Source organism: Littorina saxatilis, linkage group LG6 (assembly GCF_037325665.1).
Source record: "Littorina saxatilis isolate snail1 linkage group LG6, US_GU_Lsax_2.0, whole genome shotgun sequence".
Taxonomy (NCBI): domain Eukaryota; kingdom Metazoa; phylum Mollusca; class Gastropoda; order Littorinimorpha; family Littorinidae; genus Littorina; species Littorina saxatilis.
The window spans coordinates 33,215,158-33,241,689 of record NC_090250.1 but is presented as its reverse complement, the minus strand read 5'-3'; the positions used below and the strand labels follow the sequence as shown (position 1 = coordinate 33,241,689).

At 41.2% G+C, this 26,532-nt stretch overlaps 1 protein-coding gene across 2 annotated transcripts in view; it reads right to left on the bottom strand.

Annotated features, from left to right (window-relative positions):
• Positions 1-26,532, bottom strand: part of LOC138968168 (uncharacterized) — a 44,769-nt gene that overhangs the window by 10,288 nt on the left and 7,949 nt on the right. Inside the window, exons 2-6 of one of the 2 annotated variants that reach the window (XM_070340725.1) lie at positions 19,930-20,040; positions 10,642-10,719; positions 9,865-9,921; positions 9,591-9,647; positions 9,282-9,344 (exon numbers count right to left, since the gene is read on the bottom strand). In XM_070340725.1, coding sequence (XP_070196826.1) covers positions 9,282-9,344; positions 9,591-9,647; positions 9,865-9,921; positions 10,642-10,719; positions 19,930-20,019 — 345 coding nt within the window. In that variant the 5' untranslated portion in view covers positions 20,020-20,040. The remainder of the gene's footprint in view (positions 1-9,281; positions 9,345-9,590; positions 9,648-9,864; positions 9,922-10,641; positions 10,720-19,929; positions 20,041-26,532) is intronic. The other variant, XM_070340726.1, reaches the window with a different exon arrangement.

Genomic DNA, 26,532 nt, shown 5'->3' with positions numbered 1-26,532 from the left:
ACAGAGACAGAGAAAGAACAAAGAGAGAGAGAGAGAGAGAGAGAGAGAGAGAGAGAAAGAGAAAGAGGGGAGCGAGAGAGGAAGGGAGGAAGAGAGAAAGAGACAGAGAGAGAGAGAGAGAGAAAGAGAGAGAGAGACAGAGAGAGAGAGAGAGAGAGAAAGAGACAGAGAAAGACAGAAAGAGAGATAGAGAGCGGGAGAGAGAGAGAGAGAGAGTGAGAGAGAGAAAGAGAGGAGCGAGAGAGAGAAAGGGAGGAAGAGAGAAAGAGACAGACAGAGAAAGACAGAAAGAGAGAGAGAGAGGGAGGGAGAGATAGAGAGAGAAAGAGAGAAAGACAGAGAAATACAGAAAGAGAGAGAAAGAGAGAGGGAGGGAGGAAGAGAGAGAGACAGAGAGAGAGAGAGACAGAGACAGACAGAGAGCGAGAGAGAGAGACAGACATAGAGAGAGAGAGCGAGAGAGAGAGAGAGAGAGAGAAAGAGAGAGAGAGAAAGAGAGAGAGAGAGAGAGAGAAAGAGAGAGAGAGAGAAAGAGAGAGAGAGAGAGAGAGAAAGAGAGAGAGAGATGGATGGATGGATGGATGGATGTTTTATTGTTCTAATCAATGAGTTGATTTTGACAATTTTCAGACAAATGAAAATGGTGCATAAAACGAAATTAATAAGGGTGTGATACATTGGGCTTTAAACATAGCCTACACATGCAAATAAGTGAGGCAAAATAAAGAAAGAGCCTGCCAAATGATGAGACATAATCATGAAAACATAGCTTGGAAAGATAATATAACTTGAGCAAACACTGTCAAACGACACCAAGACACATACACAGATATACACGTACAGACACGGACACGGACACACACACACACACACACACACACACACACACACACACACACACACACACACACACACACACACACACACACACATACAGATACACACGTGTGTGGGCACACACACAGCAAATTATATGCAAATATACACATCTGAAGCAGTCATTAAATGCATAAAACAAATGCATGAAACTATTACAGTAGATATCATATGCTTGATAGCAAAAGCATACACACACACACACACACACATACACACGCGCGCGCACGCACGCACGCACGCACGTAAATACATAAACATACATACATACACGCACGCACTCACGCACGCTTACACACACACACACACACACACACACACACACGCACACACACACACACACACACACCAATCAACGCACACATTTTCAGAGATGAAATGCATAGTAAGAAGAGGTTGTAACATGCTAGGGAGTTCACGTTTACGGCACCTTCAAGTCAATCTCTTGTTACGGGGAATGATTCCAGAGCATGATATAAAATTATGTTCGTACAGGGAACGCGAGAATCACGTGAGCGGTTCGTTTTCTGCAAGTCTTTTTAATAGGCCAAGAACAGGTAATTTGCAAAGGATACAAGCTGATCCTCCACCGTACAAGTGAGCAAATATCGTAAACAGTCTTCGTCTGAAAAATACTGTATTCTGCCAGTATATCTCTGCCTGATGCCATCGTAAGTGGGGCAATAAAAAACAACATGGCTTTCGTCTTCAGCAGTATCCGGGCAGAAAGGACAGCCACGACTGGTGTCAGAGTGAGAGTAGCGATGTCGATGGGCATTGAATGGGGAGACCCCCAGTCTAAATCTGGACAAAGCAACTTTATAAAGGCTCACATGAATCATATTCAGGTATTCTTCGTGCCCAATACAAATTTTGAAACTGTGGTAAAATTCAAGGCGTGTACTTTCTGACAGACGTGTAAACCATTCCTGGGAAAACTGGTGCCTCATTGTCTCCTTCAGGTCTCCCAGAAGCAACTTTTCATCTGCCACCCCAGCACACAACCAAACGAAACCATATCCAGACTTGCACAAAAGGTCTTTGACATGTGTGACCCAGTTTGTTTGCCCTCTGTCGTGATTGTTCAAAAGAGACAGGTAAGCCATCTTTGAGAGTCAAGAGCATGGTTGTTTTAACAGCCGAAACCAGTATTGCACACATTTTGCAGCAGCATCAACGTAAAGTGGATATCTTCCTAGCTCGCCGTATATTGTATCGTTGGGGGTCGACGGGGGTACGTTTATAAACAACTTACAGGCAAAGAGGTGAACTTTGTCAATCTGTTTATTGTTCTGGTGGCCCCATATTTCTGCTGCATACAATAATGATGGAACGATCTGTGTATCGAACAACTTAAAGAATACAGCGCACGAATGACACCAATTGGTTTTAAGGGCCTTGAGAATTTCAATAGTGCCTTTCTTCGCCCTGCATACGAAGTCCTCAGTACCAATATTATAACTTAGCATTGTTAAAAAGTTTAGTCCCAGGTACTTGTATTTTCCAACAACCTCCACTTTCTCATTTCCCAAAGTTCATTTTTCCCTTGCTGACAGGTGGCCACCTTTGCGAAAAACTACCACCTTGGTCTTTTCACTTTTAGTCCTAGTCTTTGAGAGGACTCGAAGAGTAGGTTTAACTGGTTCTGTATAGTCCCCATACTGTGGAGGACAACGCCAAGTCATCCGCGAACAGCATTAAGAAGATCTCGATCTGGTTTGGCAGAAGCTGAATACCATGATTTCCTTTAGTCATGACATCATTAGCTAACTCGTTTATAAAGTACGTGAATATAATTGGACTGCAAATCAATGAGAGGTTATATTAAAATCGTCCGCCAAATTTCATTTGCTTTTAAGAGTACGCTCATAAGCCTAGCTTGTTGTGCTCCGGGATGTTCCTAATATCATTTATGCGGCAATAGTACCAATGAGGGGTTGATGAGAGATACGAACACAAACCAGACATAATACAATTAAGATATGATCCGTTTTATTTTCCATTGTAATAGAGAAAGCATACTAAAGTATTGTCTACATCCAGCCTGCATCAGATGAGAGAGAGAGAGAGAGCGAGAGAGAGAGAGAGAGAGAGAGAGAGAGAGAGAGAGAGAGAGAGAGAGAGAGAGAGAGAGAGCAGGAGGGCGTGATAGATGGAGGGATGGAGGGAGGGAGGGAGGGAGGACTAGCAAATTCACGCGAGTATTAATACTTAAATGAAACTTTGGCAGTACATGTATAAATCATTTGCCTGTACGTATGTGAAGTCAGGGCATTTTAGGATGTTAGTCAACAATCTTATGACGGGGTTTAAAACTATTTCTGGAACAGTGCATAACATCTTAATAGAATACCTATAACATCTCGAATATAGACATACTAGAATGAATACCCGCTTCGCCGGGTAGCCGGCTTCGCCGGGAAGAAGTACTTAGAGCCGTACGCCGGCTTCGCCGGGTCCGAACAATGGACCCGCCAAGCTTAGGTCCCTCCCAGATTCGTGGAATGGGAACAGCACGAAAATGATTCAGTGGCCATAATGCCAATCCTGACCATATCGAGTCCCATCCTTGTCGACGAATGTAACCGTGTTAATCACCTTTGGAGGCGAACTCCACTCAAACAGGACTGAGCAAGTTATGGCTTCTCAAAGGAAGGCCAGTACATAAAATTACACAAAAGCCGCCAGACCACATCACAAACAGAACTGAACAATGCACAGGTGTTGCTTACATAGAGACACACACACTCACACACACACACACAAAAACACAGAGAAGCCGTATCTATAGAGAGATAGATGACAGTGTATTTTTCGCGTGGCTATAAATTGATTCGACCTTTGCACTTTTACAGTGAGGATAATTTACGGGTCCAATTTACGTTCTGTACACTGCGTTGACCTTCTAAAAATAATAACAGTAACAGAACGCCGGGAATATCCGAAGACGCTCAGCGCAGTGGACAGCGCAGTGTAGTAACTTACAACTGAACGGGAAAGCCACACGAAGGAAGGGAGATAAACGCCAAACACTGGAGAAGATAAGGAAGAGTTACTTATAATGGTGAAATGAACACAAAAACGAAAATGAGTTCAGCGCTGCGCGCTGAGAGCACGTGTTGAAATATCTCATCGATGATATTGTGTCCGGGGTGTAGCTGAATACGGTGTCCAAATTTGAAAAAGATCCACCGAGAACTTTGGCGTTGTGATGTGGTGTAGCGGCTATGGTGTGTCGGTATGGGGGCCCGGGTAGCTGAGGTGGAACCAAAATAGCTGAGGTGGAACCAAAATCGGTTCCGCGCTGCGCGCTGAGAGCACGTGTTGAAATATCGACCAGGTTGTGTCGTGTCCCGGGTCTACCTGCATATGCCCACCAAATTTGAAGCAGATCCATCGAGAACTTTGGCCGTGCATGGCGAATACACAAATACACAAACACACAAACACACAGACACAAGTCGTATATATATATAGATGCTTCTGAAAGCAATGCACTGGGTCATTGCTAAAATAGGCGCTTTTTGTCATGATACCCTACCCTCCCATTTTCGACCGCTCATGCGCAAAAAAATACAAAAGATAGCTAAACAAAACAACTTGTTTTGTATAGATAATTGATTTGGCTTTCTCCACGAATGTAAAAGTTGCGCAGTTGTGCCTCATCTGAATTTTCGCGCACTTAAAAAAAATTGGTGCCTTACGTTTTTACCAGGTCAATGTTGGGGGTACTCTGCCCTCAATTGAGTAGAGGTCATGTGAACCCTGTGAAAGATATCTTTGACTCGAAAAGTGTGCGAGACAGCCAAGTTGAATGCCTTAGGGGCGGGGATGTAGCTCAGTCGGTAGCGCGCTGGATTTGTATCCAGTTGGCCGCTGTCAGCGTGAGTTCGTCCCCACGTTCGGCGAGAGATTTATTTCTCAGAGTCAACTTTGTGTGCAGACTCTCCTCGGTGTTCGAACACCCCCGTGTGTACACGCAAGCACAAGACCAAGTGCGCACGAAAAAGATCATGTAATCCATGTCAGAGTTCGGTGGGTTATAGAAATACGAAAATACCCAGCATGCTTCCTCCGAAAACGGCGTATGGCTGCCTAAATGGCGGGGTAAAAAACGGTCATACACGTAAAATTCCACTCGTGCAAAAAACACGAGTGTACGTGGGAGTTTCAGCCCACAAACGCAGAAGAAGAAGAAGAAGAATGCCTTAAAATGACATAGAATTTTTGAATGAAATGGCAGGGGAATTAATTGAGCTTGCTTTCTCACCCTCCCATTCTGAAGGGCTGCCCTGCGCTTACCTGGCGATGTCTAGCTACGCACAACAAAAGAATCCTATGTGAACCTGGCGCTACCCAATACGTACAATGGCTAAGAGTTTATGCGGGACTGAGGGGGGGGGGGGGGGGGGGGTGTGAAGTGTGGGTGTGTTAGTGCATAGGGATCGAGTTAGGAGATCAGGGTCGGTTTTTGGATTTCGGGGGTAGGGGGATGGTGAGGGTGGAATTGAGGCTGCCTCTTCAAACTTTAGCTTGTGAGTCAAACCGAGTCACCTTACAGTCCCGTCTTTTGTGTACTTTCAGGGTGTGACAAGTTTCAAGTTTCAAGTTTTATTTATTCCAATAAAACCCCGTGAGGGTACATGGAAAATTAAAAAACACAATAAAAACACATTTCATTCAACACCAAATAAAAGGAACTAAAACAAAAAGAAATCAGACTATGTACAGAAAAGGGAGTTGAGGGGTGAGGGAGAGCAAAAACAATACAAGAAACAATTCAACAATAATAATAATAAATAATAATAATAATAATAATAATAATAATAATAATAATGATAATAATAATACAAAAAATAATAAAACATTACAAGTGCAAAGTGATTACATACATTTCTTTACTATGGGAAATGGGGGGAAGGGAGAGGGGGGGGGGGGGGGGTGGGTGATGGGTGGGTTAACATAAGAACAAAATTACAAACAACACAAAACAGATAACGGAGTATAAAGCTAAAAGAGAATTAAATTTTACTCGCTTCTCAAACAGTCCATGACAAGTGTCATGAACTTTGCGAGTTTTAGCAATAAACTCTTTTTTGTAGTGGAAAAAAGCTCTCTGAATTTAACTGAATTGGGGCGGGCATAATAATAGCACCGTAACAACTGTTTTCTATAATTGGTAAAGAAAGGACATACAAAAATATAATGGAACTCGTCCCCAAGGTCACCTGATGAACATTTGTGACAGATTCTGTCTTGTCTGGGAATACCAAGAGTCCTACCTTTTTTGTATAGCGCGTCGTATTGAAAGCTGCAGATTGCAACAACTGAGCCCTTTCTGCCCGTGAGAGTGAATACGAGTGCCGATGTTTGCAAAGAACAAGTACTACTTTTCTGTACCATAAACATAGTTTTGTGTGTTCTTTATTTTAGAGCGGCACATGCTAAACATGACATCTTCCGACCCGAGAAACAAATTGTTCGACCTGAGAAACAGATTCTCGATTTGAGAGTGCTGTCTGAGGCGAGCGTCGATCTAATCTCGTTTATGGCAGCCCGTAAAATGTATGGTGTATTAGTTTCAAATCTACATGTTTGTATCACAGTGTGGCAGTTACACGGCAAAAGAAACCATTTCAGGCTAGTGTTGGTTCTCCATGGACAGTATCACGTAAAAGGCACAACAAGGTGTTATTCAATTGAACATGATACAATTATAAAACGATAAATAATAGGGACACGAACTCAAGCGAACGCTTACATTACGTGCCCTACGCAGTTGGAGAATAATACAATTGTGAGGTCGGACATAACATTACTAATATACTATAGAACTATCTGGATCAAAATCAGAGTCAAAGTAAACCAAGCAACGAGTAAGACAGAACTAGCAGGGGAAAGACGGGAGGGGGAGGGGGGTGGGGAGGAGGGGGGAAGAAAGAACGATCAGAGACGATAGAGACATGTAAAGAGATGAAAGAGAGAATACAAACGAGAATTTACATAGTAAATCATAAACTGTAATCCAGTGGCAGATAAGCAGTAGTTCGCTAAGGGCGGGGATATAGCTCAGTTGGTAGCGCGCTGGATTTGTATTCAGTTGGCCGCTGTCAGCGTGAGTTCGATCCCAGGTTCGGCGGAAATTTATTTCAGAGTCAACTTTGTGTGCAGACTCTCTTCGGTGTCCGAACTCCCCCCCCCCCCCCCCCCCCGTGTACACTACATTGGGTGTGCACGTTAAAGATCCCACGATTGACAAAAGGGTCTTTCCTGGCAAAATTGCCTAGGCACAGTTAATAATTGTCTACCTATACCCGTGTGACTTGGAATAATAGGCCGTGAAAGGTAAATATGCGCCGAAATGGCTGCAATTACTGGCCGTATAAAATTTCATCTCACACGGCATCACTGCAGAGCGCCTAGAACTGTACCCACGGAATATGCGCGATATAAGCCTCATTGATTGATTGATTGACATATCTAAAGAATGCATACAAAATAGGGGTTGTCAGGTTGTTTACATGAGTATGCGCACTAAGTCTTCAACAAAAACGACCAGATTCACAAATAAACGATTGTACAGTTTCAAAAATAAACTTGTTAGAGCGAAGAGCAAGGTTTTCGCTACAATTTAACAAAATATCAACATGTCTGTAATTTACAGATAGAGCATTTATTGTATACAGGCGAGCATCTTCGTACAGAGGGCAATGTATCAAATAATGGTCAGCGGTTTCGTTCAAATAGCAGCACGCGCACTGCGGTTTTTCCTTTAAGTGGCGTTTACACAAAATTAATAAGAATTCAAATTACTCATGTTTAGGCGCAGTCTGCAATGGTGAATCTCGCCCATTCTTTTACCACAATAATAATAGGCAGGTACATTATAATCAGGAGAAATTAAATAATGTTTAAATTCGCTGATTGAGTTAGTTGTTTTGATGTTGTCAGGCAAGTTGTTCCAAAGGACAGTGGTAGATGGTAAGGCAGATCGACGGTATAATTCCGTTCTGCACGCGGGTACTCTTCTTTCTAGCGGTCTTCTTCTATGATAGGGGTTAACATCGGAAGTTAAAGGTGGCAAAAAATGTTATGAATAATGAGGGCATTTGCCATGTACCATTTTATGATATGAAATCAATTTATGTCTTCTCTGTCTTTCTTTCTTTTACAATATCTGCTTTCTTTGTAAAAAATTTCGTGGCTGGTGCCACGAACACCACCAATAATAGTCCGAATAGCTTCTAAATGTAATTTTCCAGTGCAGTAGACAGTGCAGTTATATATCCCATAGGATGTCTGCCTAGTCAAAATCTTCTTCTTCTTATCGATCGCTCAGACAGGGACTAGTCAACACTGATGTGGAAGAACGAAAGATTTAAACAGTTTCCAGGTTTTCGCGACTTAATCTGTATTTATAATGTCTTATACAGTTGATAAATAAGGTTACCTTTTATTTTCTATTTTTTTTTACAATACTTCTTACTTGAAAATCCCACTTACAGTTGTTCTGCAAAATGACGGCACATCTTCATCTCATTAATCATCCAAAATTATAAATTGTCCTTGCTCTTGTGGCCCTTCATGCCCGGAGCTCTCATGGTGACCTTGGTCTCATTGCTCCTGTTCCATCCTTCCCTGAATAGTACTTCTGCTGTCAGTCTTCAACGTGTGACGTTCTGGGGGGTCGGCGGAGGGATGTGGTGGCGGTCTGCTCTATGGAGGGGACGCTCACTCAGTCTGGCTCCGCGACTTAGCAGTCAATGTCATTAGTCGGGGGCATAGTAGGTAGTGGGCTGAGTCCGTTAGCTCGGGACAGCCCACTACTGAACACCGTCGAAGTGACTCAGCAGAAGTGCAGTGTCAACTTCCGAGGGTAGCCTACCGCAACGACCCGACATCCCTCCCTGGAGCGTCTGTAAAATCGACAGGTCTGGCAGCGGAACAAACTTCAGATGTGGATGAAGCAGCGAATGCAGGGACGGCGGGGCGGCGTGAGAGTACACCGGAACAAGGAACAGGTGTAAGGACACCCCCCCCCCCAAAAAAAAAAAAAAAAAAAAAAAATGACGGCACAGCTGACAGTTCCGCTATCATCACCATCTCGGATTTGGCCAGACTTTTACATGCGTTAAGATCATGGCTTCCCTTATTAACAAAACAAAACATGATGACTACTTCCTGCGCCGAGTGAGACTGTTGTTATGAACTTATTTCACAGATTACCGCTACTGTCCGATAAGAAATATAATTCTTTTAACAACATCGCGTTCTGCACAGAAAGCACCCAGCATGTTGATATTTGGTATGTGACTAAGTGGATGAAGTATCCCTTGAAACAGCCTGGTCAGATACGAGTTGGTGAGTCGTATTGTTACAAGGACTGTGCCTTCAAAGAAACTCACCTTGTCCTTCTTGGTCAAGGTCAGAGGTTTGGGGGTCACTGGTTCCGGTTTCGGGGGCTGAGCCTGAAGTAATTTAAAAGTAGATACGATTAGGAGGAGTTGGATGGTTACCTGTACTGAACAACAAGAAGAACAAGAACAAGAACAAGAACAAGAACAAGAACAATAAGAACAACAAGAACAGCAAGAACAAGAAAAAGAACAACAACAACAACAACAACAACAACCGCTACCAACAACAACAACAACAACAACCGCTACCAGCAACAACAGTCAACACTGAAGAAGCAAGAGATCGGTGTATCTTACAACATCTTTGTTGACCGGCTGTGGTTCCTGTGGCGGTTCTTTCACACTCATCTGATTCTGAAGAAATAAAGTAAATACACACACACAAATTATATAAACAATAAAAGATTAACCACTTCCAACTACAATAAAATCCAACACCAAAAATCATCACAACAACGACACTACACCGCCACCGCCACCACCACCAACTACAACAACAACAACAACAATAGCAACAACAACAACAATAGCAACAACAACAACAAGCAAGCAAGAGATCGGTGTATCTTACAACTGCTGTGTGGACTGTTTGTGACTGCTGTGGCGGTCCTTCCACGCTCTTCTGACTCTGCAAAAAATAAATTGATTAAAAATAAAGAAAATAGAAGTAAAATGTTTAAAAAAGAGCCAACGCACACACTGGTCGCCCTAGCCTTCTTCATAATAACTATGAAAAAAATGAAAATAAGACAATCTCAAAATATACTCAAATTTTTCCCTAAACTGTGTTCTACAATTTAGTCAAACTTTCAAAAAATATTTTCCAAAATATGCTTAATACTAAACACACTGACAAACAATAAAAAATATACGATAATATTCAACTCATAAACTGAAATACATTCCACACAAATATATTTATAAAAATACAAAAATAATCTGAAAAAAAGAAATAAATAAGATGAAGCATTTGTGCTGTTGTTGTGAATTTTAAAAATCCAAAAGAATGATAACAAAAAAACAAACATTATTAAATTTTGGAACACTTTAAGAAAAACCTACAATCTATATAGTGAAGCAACCCGCACCGACAGACAGACAGAGACACAGACTGACAGTCATACAGACAAGACACACGGACACGGACAGAGACAGAGACACAGACACAGACACAGACATACATGTTAGTTAGCTAGTTAGTTGTTGCTTTTTGGGTCCAGCGGACCATATAGGCCAAATCAGGACCCCCCCACACACACACACACACACAAACCACTACCCTCGTCTCGATTCCCAGTCTATGTTAAATCATTTAGTCAAAATTGACTCAATTCAAAAAGTCGCTCACCGTTGGCTTTGCCGAATCGCCAGCATGTCCATGTGTTTCAGAAGTAAAAAGCTGACTGGATATTGCTGATGCTGGATTCTGAAACATTGATTTCATTTCTTTTTACATTTAGTCAAGTTTTGACAAAATGTTTTAACATAGAGGGGGAATCGAGACGAGGGTCGTGGGGTGTGTGTGTGTGTGTGTGTGTGTGTGTGTGTGTGTGTGTGTGTGTGTGTGTGTGTGTGTGTGTAGAGCGATTCAGAGTAAACTACTGGACCGATCTTTATGAAATTTTTCATGAGAGTTCCTGGGTATGATATCCCCAGGCGTTTTTTTCATTTTTTGGATAAATGTCTTTGATGACGTCATATCCGGCTTTTTGTAAAAGTTGAGGCGGCACTGTCACACCCTCATTTTACAATCAAATTGATTGACATTTTGGCCAAGCAATCTTCGACAAAGGCCGAACTTTGGTATTGCATTTCAGCTTGGAGGCTTAAAATTTAATTAATGACTTTGGTCATTAAAAATCTGAAAATTGTAATTAAAATTATTTTTTTTATAAAACGATCCAAAATTACGTTTATAGTATTTTACATCCTTTTCTGATTCCAAAAACATATAATTATGTTATATTCGGATTAAAAACAAGCTCTGAAAATTAAAAATATAAAAATTATGATCAAAATTAATTTTCCGAAATCGATTTAAAAATCATTTCATCTGATTCCTTGTCGGTTCCTGATTCCAAAAACATATAGATATGATATGTTTGGATTAAAAACACGTTCAGAGAGGTAAAAAGAATAGAGATATAGAAAAGCGGGCTATCCTTTTCAGCGCAACCGCTACCGCGCTTTTCTGTATTGTTAATTTCACTGCCTTTGCCACGAGCGGTGGACAGACGATACGGTCTTGCGGAAAAAATGCAATGCGTTCAGTTTCATTCTGTGAGTTCGACTGAGCTTGACTAAATGTTGCTTAAAAAAAAATTAAAACAATTATGGTTGCATCACTGTCACCTCGTTACAGAAAAAAAATCGTCTGCTCTAGCGAGCCCCGGAACCAAACGGTTGATTATCACGTGACAATTTTGCCATATTTAGACTTGTTTGCACAGTAAATACATCCGCGAAAAATAGCTCGTTTCAAACTGTCTAAAATAAAAATTCCTCTGTAATTTAAAGATTACAAAACACCATGAAAAATCATTATCGACGATCGCGAATCTGCTTATATCAATAACACATTACAACAAGCCGCGTAAGGCGAAATTACTACATTTAGTCAAGCTGTGGAACTCACAGAATGAAACTTAAACGCACTGCATTTTTTCACAATGACCGTAGTGCGCCGCTTGTGCAAAACGGAGTGAAACTGACGAGCCTGTTCAGCGCGGTAGTGGTTTCGCTGTGCTGCATAACACGCTTTTCTGTACCTCTCTTCGTTTGAACTTTCTGAGCGTGTTTTTAATCCAAACATATCATATCTATATGTTTTTGGAATCAGGAACCGACAAGGAATAAGATCAAATTGCTTTTAAATCGATTTCGGAAATTTGATTTTGATCATAATTTTTAATATTTTTAATTTTCAGACCTTGTTTTTAATCCGAATATAACATATTTATATGTTTTTGGAATCAGAACATGATGAAGAATAAGATGAACGTAAATTTGGATCGTTTATAAAAAAATAATTTTAATTACAATTTTCAGATTTTTAATGACCAAAGTCATTAATTAATTTTTAAGCCACCAAGCTGAAATGCAATACCGAAGTCCGTCCTTCGTCGAAGATTGCTTGGCCAATATTTCAATCAAATGAGGGTTTGACAGTGCCGCCTCAACTTTTACAAAAAGCCGGATATGACGTCATCAAAGACATTTATCCAAAAAAATCAAAAAAATCCGAGGATATCATACCCAGGAACTCTCATGTCAAATTTGATAAAGATCGGTCCAGTAGTTTACTCTGAATCGCTCTACACACACACACGCACACACACACACACACACACACACACACACACACACACACATACACCACGACCCTCGTCTCGATTCCCCCTCTATGTTAAAACATTTAGTCAAAACTTGACTAAATGTAAAAAGCTCCAAATACGGTATGTATAAAAATCGGTTTCCTTGCCAGCTGCAGACAAGGAAACTCAAGGTGTAAAGGGTTCAAGGGGCTTTGGGACCCATAATAGCGCACCATCCATCTTTCCTGGAACCCCCCGGGCGCTCAACTCGCCCCGGTGAACCTCTGTCCCGCTCGCCAGACCCTGACGAGAAGAGCGGGGTTAGTTGGGGATCCGCCGATCAATCGCGCTTGACTCATCCCACTACCGTTTTCCGGGTCGAAAGGTTTGCCGTGCCATCGTGGGTTCATAGTAAGGTCAACCGGGAACTGACAGACTTCTGATACGGAGGAGAGGGGAAGGGGGGGGGGGTGTGTGTGTGTGTGTGGTGGTGTGTGACTAGGTAAGAGGGGTGTGTGGTGTGTATGGCGAGTTATAGTGGAGTGAAGAGACGGCGGCTCAACGTTGCCGGTGGCTGGCTTTGCCCGTGCCGTGCGTCAGTTTTTTTTTTATCGTGCGTTGATCAAATGAACAAGATACATGTAAAACTAAATCTAAACTCATGCAGTCGTCTTTTTTTGTCTTTTTTTTTAAACATCTGTGAAGAAAGTCAGGACAGTCAGGTTAATCAACTTTGATACATTGCACGAACACGTTCAATCCAAACAAACAAGTTACAAGCTGAATCCATGAAGTCATCTATCAAACATGCCTTCAAGGTATTGCTTGATGTTTGGCAAGTTCGCCTGTAGAAAGTGTATCTGAGCCCAAACACCATACAGTTAGTGCGGAACGTAACAAGTCACACGAGTATATAGGCTTTGATCGGTAGTATTTCGACTATCATTCCGCGTTTGGATTATACGCAAAGGGGTATTCATCACACTCATAAATTATCAGATAAGGTCAAATTAGATAAGGACACCACTGACGTCAAAGGCGCCAATGAACTCTTTCAGTGAGGCTGAGAGATGGAAAATAGGTAGAGGTTACATGCCGAGTCTCAAAAATAATGGTCGAAGTTAGCGGATCATGAAAAATGCGAGCTTCAGCTGAGACGAGGTATGTAACCTCTTTATTCCTCCTTTCTTGAGTTCTTCCGAGTCAAAGAAAAGAGGAGTTTTTGTGCGAAAGTTTGATCGAATCATATTCACCCAACCAGTCTACCTGCGCAGGCGATCGATTAATGCGCGGTTGTATAGTTCCGTGCAAATCATTCAATTCTGTTAACACTTCTTGTCAGTTTCCATGTTTTGAACTAAAATCAAGTACACAGTTATGTTGTCATTCTGCTGTGGCGGTAAAGGCAGATAGTGTGTGTTCTGTTCATGTTTTGGTATCGCTCAGGAAATGTTCTTTCCTCGAATGTGACTAGCAGACGAAGTTTTACACCCGTGTTCCAACGTTAAAAACTGTATGAAGTTCAGTTTTCTGGGGCAAAATAGTGTATGAAACCGCTGCATGTTCTTTAAGTTGATTAAATGTTTGCAATTGATTGCGTGTGATCTGTTTATAAAATGAAATATTGTTGAAAACTGACCGTCGGATTGCAGTCTTGTCGATGCATCCGAAATCTGGAAGGGGAACTACTCGTGTCGCTAGACAAAGTATGAGAGTTACTTTTCCTTGGAATCTTGCTAGCGATAAACGATTGTGCACGGCAGATCTGAATTCAGAAAACAACCAAACTCATGGATTTTATGTTGAGATTCATGTGTTCAAGCCTGTAGTTGCTGGTTTAAATGCGGTATGGTTGTATTGTTTGCTCCAGAAATGTATATTTTGTACATTAGAGTGTTCTGAACTTTTGAGTCGCAAAAAGTAGATCCACAGTGTGTACAGTCTCTACCCATGAGCTATCGAGGATTCAGGCCCGTTGTTGGGTAAGTGATTTTGGTTGTTGGGTAAGTTACCGAAAAATAACTAGCCCTACAAGTTAACAGAGAGAAAGAAGCAGAGGGGGGAATAAAAAAGACGATAGCCACCTCCAGGCACCTTGTATGCGTTGATATGGTGAGCGGTTAGGTTCAAAAGTGGGCGCAAACCGCCGCATTGAATTGATAAGATGCGTATGAACAATGCTTATTCCCCCCTCTGCTTCTTTCTCTCTGTAAACTTGTAGGGCTAGTTATTTTTCGGTAACTTACCCAACAACCAAAATCACTTACCCAACAACGGGCCTGAATCCTCGATAGCTCATGGGTAGAGACTGTACACACTGTGGATCTACTTTTTGCGACTCAAAAGTTCAGAACACTCTAATGTACAAAATATACATTTCTGGAGCAAACAATACAACCATACCGCATTTAAACCAGCAACTACAGGCTTGAACACATGAATCTCAATATAAAATCCATGAGTTTGGTTGTTTTCTGAATTCAGATCTGCCGTGCACAATCGTTTATCGCTAGCAAGATTCCAAGGAAAAGTAACTCTCATACTTTGTCTAGCGACACGAGTAGTTCCCCTTCCAGATTTCGGATGCATCGACAAGACTGCAATCCGACGGTCAGTTTTCAACAATATTTCATTTTATAAACAGATCACACGCAATCAATTGCAAACATTTAATCAACTTAAAGAACATGCAGCGGTTTCATACACTATTTTGCCCCAGAAAACTGAACTTCATACAGTTTTTAACGTTGGAACACGGGTGTAAAACTTCGTCTGCAAGTCACATTCGAGGAAAGAACATTTCCTGAGCGATACCAAAACATGAACAGAACACACACTATCTGCCTTTACCGCCACAGCAGAATGACAACATAACTGTGTACTTGATTTTAGTTCAAAACATGGAAACTGACAAGAAGTGTTAACAGAATTGAATGATTTGCACGGAACTATACAACCGCGCATTAATCGATCGCCTGCGCAGGTAGACTGGTTGGGTGAATATGATTTGATCAAACTTTCGCACAAAAACTCCTCTTTTCTTTGAAGAACTCAAGAAAGGAGGAATAAAGAGGTTACATACCTCGTCTCAGTGATTATCAAAAATAATGGTCTCAGTTAGCGGTCATGAAAAAGCTCGCTGAAGCTCGCATTTTTCATGATCCGCTAACTTCGACCATTATTTTTGATAATCACTGAGACTCGGCATGTAACCTCTACTTATTCCCCCCTCTGATTCTTTACCTCTGTAAACTTGTAGGGGTAGTTATTTTTCGATAATGACCCAGCAACCAAACAAATAACGACCCAGCAACAGCCTGAATCCTCGATAGTGCAATGGGTTGAGAAGTTGTTCTGTTTCGGTTACTTTTTGCGACTGAAAAGTTCCGAACGCTCTAACGTACGAAGTATACATCTCTGGAGCAAACAAAACAAACATACCGCATTTAAATTAACAACTACAGGCCTGAACACATGAATCTTCATATAAAATCCATGAGTTCGGTTGTTTTCTAAATCTAGATTTGCCGTGCTCAAACGTTCATCACAAGCAATTTCCCGCAAGGCAAGTAACTCATACAGACAAGAGTAGTTCCCCTTCTTTTCACTCAGTTTCTTCGACAACAGACTGCAATCCGACGGTCAGTTTTCAACAATATTTCATTTTATAAACAGATCACACGCAACCAAATGCACACATCTCATCAATTTAAACAACATCAAAGCGGTTTTATACACTATTTTCCCCAGAAAACTGAACTTCATACAGTTTTTAACGTTGGAACACGGGTGCAAAAGTTCGTCTGCTAGTCCCATTTGACGAAAGAACATTATCCTAAGCGATACCAAAACATATACAGAACACACAATATCTGCCTTTGCCGCCACAGCAGAATAACAGCATATCTGTGTACTTGATTTTAGTCCAAAATAGGAAAACTGACAAGAAGTGTTAACAGAATGGAATGATTTGCACGGAACTATACAACCGCGCATTAATCGATCGCCTGCGCAGGTTGACTGGTTGAGTGAATAGGATTCGATCAAACTTTCGCAAAAAAACTCCTCTTTTCTTTGAATAACTGAAGAAAGGAGGAATAAAGAGGTTACACACCTCGTCTCAGTGATTATAAAAAATAATGGTCTCAGTTCGCGGTCATGAAAAAACTCGCTAAAGCTCGCATTTTTCATGATCCGCTAACTTCGACCATTATTTTTAATAATCACTGAAACTCGGCGTGTAACCTCTACTTATTATGCTCCGTACATATACAGCACACAAAAGAACCAACTGTCACATGTAAAGGAAGCTGAAACTGGTTGGGGTAGGATAGGAGGGGGATGGGTGTGTGTGTGTGTGTGTGTGTGTGTGTGTGTGTGTGTGTGTGTGTGTGTACGTGTGTGTGTGTGTGTGTGTGTGTGACTGAGTGTGTGTGTGTGTGTGTATATATGTGTGTGTATGTGTGTGTGTGAGTAGGGATGTGTGTGTGTGTGGGGGGAGAGTATGTGTGCGTGTGTGTGTGCGAGCGTGCGTACGTGCATGTGCGTGTGTGTGTGTACGTACGTGCATGCGTGTTTGTGTGTGTGTGTGTTTGTGTGTTTGTGTGTGTGTGTGTGTGTGTGTGTAGTGTGCGTGTGTGTGTGTGTGTGTGTGTGTGTGTGTGTGTGTGTGTGTGTGTGTGTGTGAAGATCAAACAACGGAGCATGTGCACAAGAGATTCCCCCCCCCCCCCCCGCTATTAACTATGCAGCACTGAAGACGTCACGTGCGACCACTGCCCATTTTGCTGGCCACCAAGGCACACACACACACACACACACACACACATAAGTGTGACTGTGGTACACCTGCGTATATATACACACATGTACAAAATAGTCTCAATTTTGACTAAATGTTGCATTTTCGGCTTACGCGACTTCTTGGGGTTTTTTGGTGGTGGGGGGTGAGGGAATTATTCTTTTCAATTATTTGCATTTCCTGAGAATCAACATATTACAATGATAAACCAGTACCTTTTTCAACGTCATGATAGTTTATGTTAGATATTATATTAGACAACTATGCACAACAAAGGTTGAAAGTATACGCGTAAGCTCACCCCTGTCACAGCAAGAAATCGCCGTCAAAAAAGAAGCTGCCTGCCAATGGAAACCACGTGCACTCTGTACATGCGTGCGTGTGTGCGTATGGAAAGCCGTTTGGCTCATAACCTATACGCGCGTAATAAATAATTCATACGCGCGTAACAAATAATTCATACGCGCGTAAGAAATGATTCATACGCGCGTACTAAATAATTAATACGCGCGTAATGATTGATTCATACGCGCGTAAGAAATGATTAACACGCGCGTACTCAATAATTAATACGCGCGTACTAAATAATTAACACGCGCGTAAGAAATCCGCGGGGCAACAAAACTTGAATCGTAAAATATACGACTTGCAAAGCGACAAATATCGGTGTAGATCGTGGGGATCGTGAGGATAACACTCTTATATCTCCAGTGCTGTTCTAGCCCGGGTTTGATTTTCAACAACGTTGTTGAACTCTCTCCGCAAAACGTCGGTTGACAAGTTCAAGTCAAGTCAAGTTTTATTATTCCAATAAAACCCCGTGAGGGTACATGGAAAATTAAAAAACACAGTAAAAACACATTTCATTCAACACCAAATAAAAGGAACTAAAACAAAAAGAAATCAGACTATGTACAGAAAAGGGAGTTGAGGGGTGAGGGAGAGCAAAAACAATACAAGAAACAATTCAACAATAATAATAATTAATAATAATAATAATAATAATAATAATAATAATAATAATAATAATAATAATAATAATAATAATAATAAAACACTACAAGTGCAAAGTGATTACATACATTTCTTTACTATGGAAAATGGGGGGAAGGGGGAGGGGGGGGGGTGGAGGGTGAGTTAACATCAGGACAAAAATACTATTACAAACAACACAGATATCGGAGTATAAAGCTAAAAGAGAATTAAACTTTACTCGCTTCTCAAACAGTCCATGACAAGTGGGGCGGGCATAATAATAGCACCTGTAACAACTGTTTTCTATAATTGGTAAAAAAAGGACATACACAAATATAATGGAACTCGTCCCCAAGGTCACCTGATGAACATTTGTGACAGATTCTGTCTTGTCTGGGAACACCAAGAGTCCTACCTTTTTGTATAGGCAATTTATGATTCAGTGTTCTAAATTTTAAAACAGCGTTTGCTAAATTAACCGGCAGGATAGACAAGTACTTTTCAAACTCAAAATTCTCTTTATACATTCTATAATTATAATAAAACTCATTGTTATCTATTTCTGAATGCCAGGTTTGGACAAATTGGTCTTGTAGCCTATTTTTCATCAGTGCTTTGAAAGTATTGAAATAACCACCATCCGTTACATTATCGCTAGTTTGATTGTGCCAAAAATCACTAAAGCCTAACTCATTTAGAACACCATGGACAGAAAGCAGAAATTTTGACTTGTATACACCAGATTCATACATTTTAAACAAAAAACGATATGTCACACAAGAAAGTTTGTCAGAATCATTAGAAAATGCAAGTTTGTACCAAAAATTCAACATACGACATTTCGCTTGACTACTTACAGGGAACTGACCTAATTCACCCAAAACCATGTTTGTTTTGACTCTTTTTGCAGCGCTTTTCATGTAAAGAAGCCACGCCAGATTGTGTCGACGACTGTAGACTTTATGTATAACTAGAAGATATATATATATCAACATTACTCCCGCCATCTTGTGATGTTCAAATCGAGGCGGTGAAGACGCTGAGTGTTTTTCATGTGGATTCCTAGTCAGGGTGAGATTTTGAGTCGCTTAACCACGTGACTACGTACGTAACTACATTTATAACGCGCGTAATAAATGATAAATACGCGCGTATTTAATAAATAATAAATACGCGCGTATTTAATAAATAATAAATACGCCCGTATTAAATATTTCATACGCGCGTAAAAAATGATTCATACGCGCGTAATAAATAATTTCTTACACGCGTATTTATTATTTCTTACGCGCGTATAGTTTATGAGCCAAACGGCTTTCGATATGTGCGTGCCAGTGCGTGCGTGCGTGTGTGTGTGGGTGTAAGTGTGCACGGGTGCAGTCACTTTCTTTGTGTAGTTGTCATTTTGTGTGTGTGTGTGTGTGTGTGTGTGTGTGCGTGTGCGTGCGTTAATGCGTGCGTGTGTGTGTATGTGTGTGTGTGTGTGTGTGTGTGTGTGTGTGTGTGTGTGTGTATGTGTGTTTGATGAGAACAAAAATGCACCCACCTTAAATCCAAAGAAGAAGAAACAGGTAGCGAGGAGGACGATGAGGACAACGAGGGTTTTGACCCTCACGTTTCTAAGGGTTACGGCCATGCTTCAGTGTCCTGTCCCTTTCTGAAACAAAACAGAACCAACACACGCTTTGAACACAACGGATAACAACTACAACTGTAATGACATTATGGCGTTATATATAAGCCTATATATATATATATATATATATAACAATCCGACACTATGCAACTGGACTACTTGTGTGCGCGCTTGTGCTTCATCTTCTATCTCCCGAGCTTTGTGTCGGACCCGCTATCTTCTTTTCTAAAAGCCTCTGGGTAAAAATGTACAGGAGGATAGGTTATCACAACTTGGGATGGGGATGGGCCAATAAAGGAATAATATATTTATTTCAAAAAATTGATAAAAACTTAGGACCACCTTTTGTTAAAGGATAAGAGTCCGGTTCGCCAGATGATGATATGTACACTATGTTCAGGGTGATTTGTTTGTTTGCTTAACGCCCAGCCGACCACGAAGGGCCATATCAGGGCGGTGCTGCTTTGACATATAACGTGCGCCACACACAAGACAGAAGTCGAAGCACAGGCTTCATGTCTCACCCAGTCACATTATTCTGACACCGGACCAACCAGTCCTAGCACTAACCCCATAATGCCAGACGCCAGGCGGAGCAGCCACTAGATTGCCAATTTTAAAGTCTTAGGTATGACCCGGCCGGGGTTCGAACCCACGACCTCCCGATCACGGGGCGGACGCCTTACCACTAGGCCACCGTGCCGGTGTTCAGGGTGATGATGATATGTACACTATGTTCAGGGTGATGATGATGATATGTACACTATGTTCAGTGTGATGATGATGATATGTACACTATGTTCAGGGTGATGATGATGATATGTACACTATGTTCAGGGTGATGATGATGATATGTACACTATGTTCAGGGTGATAAGTAAGGGTAGAAAAAACATTTACTGTCATTCACGCACACACAGGACAGTAAAACAAAAAAACAAAAAAAACAAAAAAACATACTGTTCTTGTGTGAACACTACAGGTAAGAGAAAGACTAAAAAGCCATTTAAATATTAAGTCACGATAATACGATATTGTTTTGCACCCCTGTGACGCCAGCCTGCGATAAGACACCCCCCCACTGAATGTGCCGTGAGAGGGCGCGCTCGCAGTGGCTGGCTCTCACAGGGGGCCTGATAGTGTTTCAACAAGATCAAGGTGCGGGCGCGGACTGTGTCGAGCATTTGTCGTGTCGAGCTTATCGCGTCGAGCTTTTTTGGTGTCGAGCTTATGTCGCGTCGTGCTTTTTTCGTGTCGAGCTTACGTCTGAAAGCGGTAATGGCAGGGATAAAGGACATCATTTATGGGTCATTCTGAGAATACTGTCTCAGAGGGCGGTGAACCTACTTGCAGAAAAAAATACAACAATCATTTTCCATCAAATTAAGATTATATTGCATCTGGTATACAGGGTGACCGCTGCCCTACATGTCAACCGGCACAATGGGCAGTAAGTAATACAGGGTGACCCAAAATAACTGCAACCCATACAAGTTCTAAGAACTGCTGCATCTGTTCAACGAACTACTTGATATCAAGTGTACACTAACGTCAACTTATGCATGATCATATCTTTACGTTTGAAATATATCGGTCAATTGGTTTAATTTTTGTGCTAGTTCAAATATAATATCCAAATTCAGGAATCGGCTGAAAAGTAGGAGGTTTGACACTGAGCGGTAAACATACTCGCGCTATTTCAACCTTCCAAATTGGCTATTTTTTATGTTTTAAGATCACCAATGACCTGTGGTGTTTTTGTATACTTGGACCTTCAGATATTTCCAAAGGTAAAAGTCTGGAAGGTTTAAATCAGGTAAGAGTGGGTACTGCTCAATGTCAAACTTCCTACTTTTCAGCCGATTCCTGAATTTACATATTTTTTGTGAAAGAACACAAAAATCAGACCACTAGACCTATAAATTGGAAACATTGTGATATGATTAAATGCATAAGCTGAAACTAATGTGCACCAAATATGAAGAAGTTCGTTGAACAGATGCAGAAGTTATTTTCAAGGGTTGCATTTTGGGGGTCACCCTGTATGTCTGAAACAATAAATGTATATTTCCAAACCATAACTTGCTGTTTGTTCTTGTCTATTTGTTTGTTATATTAGTTTGCTGAACATCATGCAGCTACTTGAAAGCAGCCATTGTGAGACATTCCTTTCTTGACGAAAAACACACGTTCATTTCCAGTATAATACGAGTAATAAAAAAATCCAATATTGGTAGGCTACACGTGAAAAGAAATGTTGCACATTTTTATGCAGAAAATATCCGTTTTATCTTTTAAATCTTGTGCCAAGGAGAAATTTGAACGGGTTCATATGCTGTTCAGTCGAAGCACCGTGTCATGGAAGTACCCGACCCAGAAAACCCCTAGCTGCGTCATCATTGGCGGTTAAATATCAGAGTAGTCAAAAGGCATTCAAGCAGTGCTATGTAGCACCTCGTTAAAAAGGTCTTGGTAAGATTTGTTCAGAAATGATGAGAAAAAAACACGTCATATAGATGTTGACAAATAAAGGATCATATATGTCTCTAAAACGAGTACCAAAAATGTGTACATGTATATCACAGAGGGGTTCACTAGTCCGAGGGTCCACTAGTCCGAGGGTTCACTAGTCCGAGGGTTCACTAGTCCGAGGGTTCACTATAGACGCTTGAATAAAGGATATTCAATTTGATTTGTTTTTATTTTGTGTGCGTATGTGTGCGTGGATGTGCGTGTGTGTGCGTGCGTGTTTTTCACTGCTGTGGGAACCAAATCGAAGAATATTCTCATAAAAACACTGAGTTGTTTTCATTCAAAAAGATAATGTGGTGTTTTATATTTTGACTGAAGAAATCTCAGACTATTTCCCCCAAGAAACTTAGTTATTTATATTTTGACTGAAGAAAGGATATTAAATTTATCAGGATACCGCCCCGACTGGACAATTACGTGATCGAACAGCCTACAGTTTTTAGTCATATATGTATAGGTTACAACACTCGTGGTTTTTTATATGGCTTGTATTTCAGTCAAGACCCAGCGGATGAATATCATCGGGAGACACGAGTGTTGTAATCTGTATATCCCATTCTACCATCAAACACAAAGTGTAGACTACTAGCGGCACTGTTGCGATCTGTGGAGTGTAAAACAGTGTTGCCAGCGAGACTTAGCCCTTTTGCAACCTTAACTTACTAAGTGACCGTCGCTGAAAAAATAAAACGAATGAGTGCATCGATAAGTACGCAGTAACACTACTTTCAGACCATTTAAAAGCTTTAAGTAAAGGTTCATAAGTTGCAAGAAAGTAATGAAGTCGTATAGAAATTAATTTAGTTGAAGCGCACAATTCTTTTGTTTTGCGTTTCAGGTCGGCAGAACGGGCGAAACGGGTTTGGGACCCATTTGGCTTACTCGATTCAGAATCGATTCCACGTTGTTTTTCTCGAACGTGTTATTATACAATTAGGCTTATTGACAGAGAAGCAAATTTTAGGGAACAAATATGTAGGTTTAGATTTAACCATTTGCTCCCTATTTGAAATGTATCTACGTGATAAACTGTTTTGCGAGTGTGTTTGCATGGATGAACTTAAAACTGGTATGGGTGTGAGCAAAACGGGACCGAGTTGGTGAAGTCGCGAATTGCTGACACGTTTGTCACCGCCGATTGATTGCATTTTGAAGGAATATGACTGGATTACGGAAAAATACACACATGTTAAGTTCTTAGATACCTTCATCGCCAATGTGGACTTACTGCAGAACCAGGCAAAAGAGTAGACTTGCTCGCAAAACACGTGAAACAGCCGATGTTTGATAGCGAAGCCAAACCGTGCCAGGTAAGAACGCTTCTCGGTCTCGCTACGCATGTCACCAGTGACAGTGTTGTTGCTTTGAGTTTGACTAACAAACTCGAAACTGTCATTTAAAACATGAGCCAAATGTGTATTGATTGTGTGATTAGTCTATGTGACAGTGCTTCTATTATCTGTGCTCCCTAGCTTCTGTCAGTTCCCACACCGACACTGCCAGAGAAACTGAAGACGCACACCAAAACACACTACTGACAGATTCTCAAAAGTCGTCTGCTAACGATGCAAGGGAGGGTACTCGTGTTTTTGTTTTGGTTCGCTAGCATCTGGGTATCTTGTAAGTTGAATGTTCGTTTTTTTCGACCTGCATTGCTTTCATAATGAAAGAAACGTTTGCTTATTGCATCTCATACATCAGATCAGTTCTGAGATTCATTTTTGCGTGCAACTGATATGGTTTTCTGAGCCGTGCAATACGATTTTGAAACTTCATACAAATGTGTCACATTGTTCGGCGCGAGGTCAAAGGTCGGGAGGAAAGTAGTTCTTTGCCCAAATCGGAATCTGCACTTTCATATATTTTTTGGAGTCCATGATGTATTTATTGAGCTATAAAAATACAACATATATACCCATACTGAAGTAACAGAGACAAAGAAGGGAGGTCATGGGATATTATTATATAGTACCTCGGGTTTCCTTTTGCCCGTGAGGGTCAATTAGTTATCCCACCGACCTGAATTATGGAGAGGATCGAGCCTGGGTTGTACTACAGCCTCACACATAATTTCATTGAAATCGGTTCTCAAACATCGGATATCTATTTGCGGACACACACACACACACACACACACACACACACACACACACACACACACACACACACACACACACACACACAGTGAAACCTATATACCGCCTTTTAAGGGGCGGTATAATAACTGGAAAATCAAGCGTCTATAGTAAACACTCGGACTAGTGAACCCTCGGACTAGTGAACCCTCGGACTAGTGAACCCTCGTAGTGAACACTCAGACTAGTGAACCCTCGGACTAGTGGGACGTTCCCCAGTTTAGCCAGCCATCTTGCCAGAACAAAACATGCATATCGCCGTCACCCAAATTGCAAAATTTTTCTCCCCTGCTACATCCAGAAATAAAGATTTTTAGCCAAAGGCTTCAAAAGATAACATCTAGTTGTTAAGAGAAGCAAAATAACCTGTACTGCATGATCCTATGCAGCTGCCAAATATACTCTCAACAAAAACGAGGACAATTATTCATGTCTGTGCCGACTAAAGGAGCTTTTCAAACATGCAAATTAGCACTGCTAGCGATTTCTACGGCGAGGTACCGATTCGTCCCCTCCTATCTCGCCCCCGCTTTGAAGTAGCCGACTTCACCGTCTATACTGGCTTTTAATGTGTTTAGGGTGCCTGTCTACTCGCCCCCGCAAGCAGTGCCAACTCGCCCCCGCAAGCAGTGCCAACTCGCCCCCGTGACGTTTCTCGTGCAAAACAAGGTATAACAAAAAAGACACGTTTACCTAAGTTTTACTTTAGTTTACCTGATATTCGTTTGGCATATTTGTGAAGCTCTAATCACAGTGATCATGTCTGTGTATATATCTAATATCAACAGTGACTTTTAAGCAGAGGTGTGTGTGTGTGTGTGTGTGTGTGTACGTGTGTGTGTGTGTGCCCCCGTTTCCACAGGTTTGGTTGCCTAAATCACCATAAGGCAACCATCCACACGTGGATGGCAACCTAAACTCTGGATGGCAACCTAATTGTGTGGATGGTCGCTTCATTTAACACCGTTAAATTGACTTTTTTGACGGAAAGAATGTCATAACAATGTTCAAAATGACATTCTTTCCGTCCTCTATAGGCGACGAAATAGGTCAAATTTTGTGCATTTTATAGTGCAAAATTCTTCGATGCCGGAGCGAGTACTGCACCCAGTGCTGTTGTAGTGCAAGTGCACTAGAAAGGCACTACACCCAGTGCCGCCTCTTAGGTAACCATCCACACTTTAGGTATGTGTGTGTGTGTGTGTGTGTGTGTGTGTGTGTGTGTGTGTGTGTGTGTGTGTGTGTGTTGGACATTCGCATTTTTAATTTTCGGGAAAGTTGAGGCGGCACTGTCACGCTCTCATTTTTCAACCAAATTGGTTGAAATTTTGGTCAAGTAATCTTCGACGTAGTCCGGACTTTGGTATTGCATTTCAGCTTGGAGGCTTAAAAATGATTAATAAGTTTGCTCATTAAAGTTGTCATTAAAATCGATTTTTCGCAAACAGATTTAAAATTGATTGCATCGTATTTTTCATCACATTCTGAATCTAAAAATATATACATATGTCATGTTTACTCTTAAAATGTGATCAAAATTAACGAAAATAGATTAATTAATCTTACGATTAAAATGTAAGAAATCGATCCAAAAATGATTTCATCTTATTCTTTATCATTTCCTGATTCGAAAAACATATAGATATGATAGGTTGTATTCAAAACAAGCTCAGAAAGTTAACAAGAATACAGAAAAGCGCGCTTTCCTGCTTAGCACAATAGGCTACTGCGCTAATCTGGCGTGTCAATATCACTACGTTTTGCACGTGGGAGGTGAGCGATTTCCTTCACGCGGGGATTGACGGAGCTGTACTGTCTTGGTGAAAAAATACAGTGCGTTCAGTTT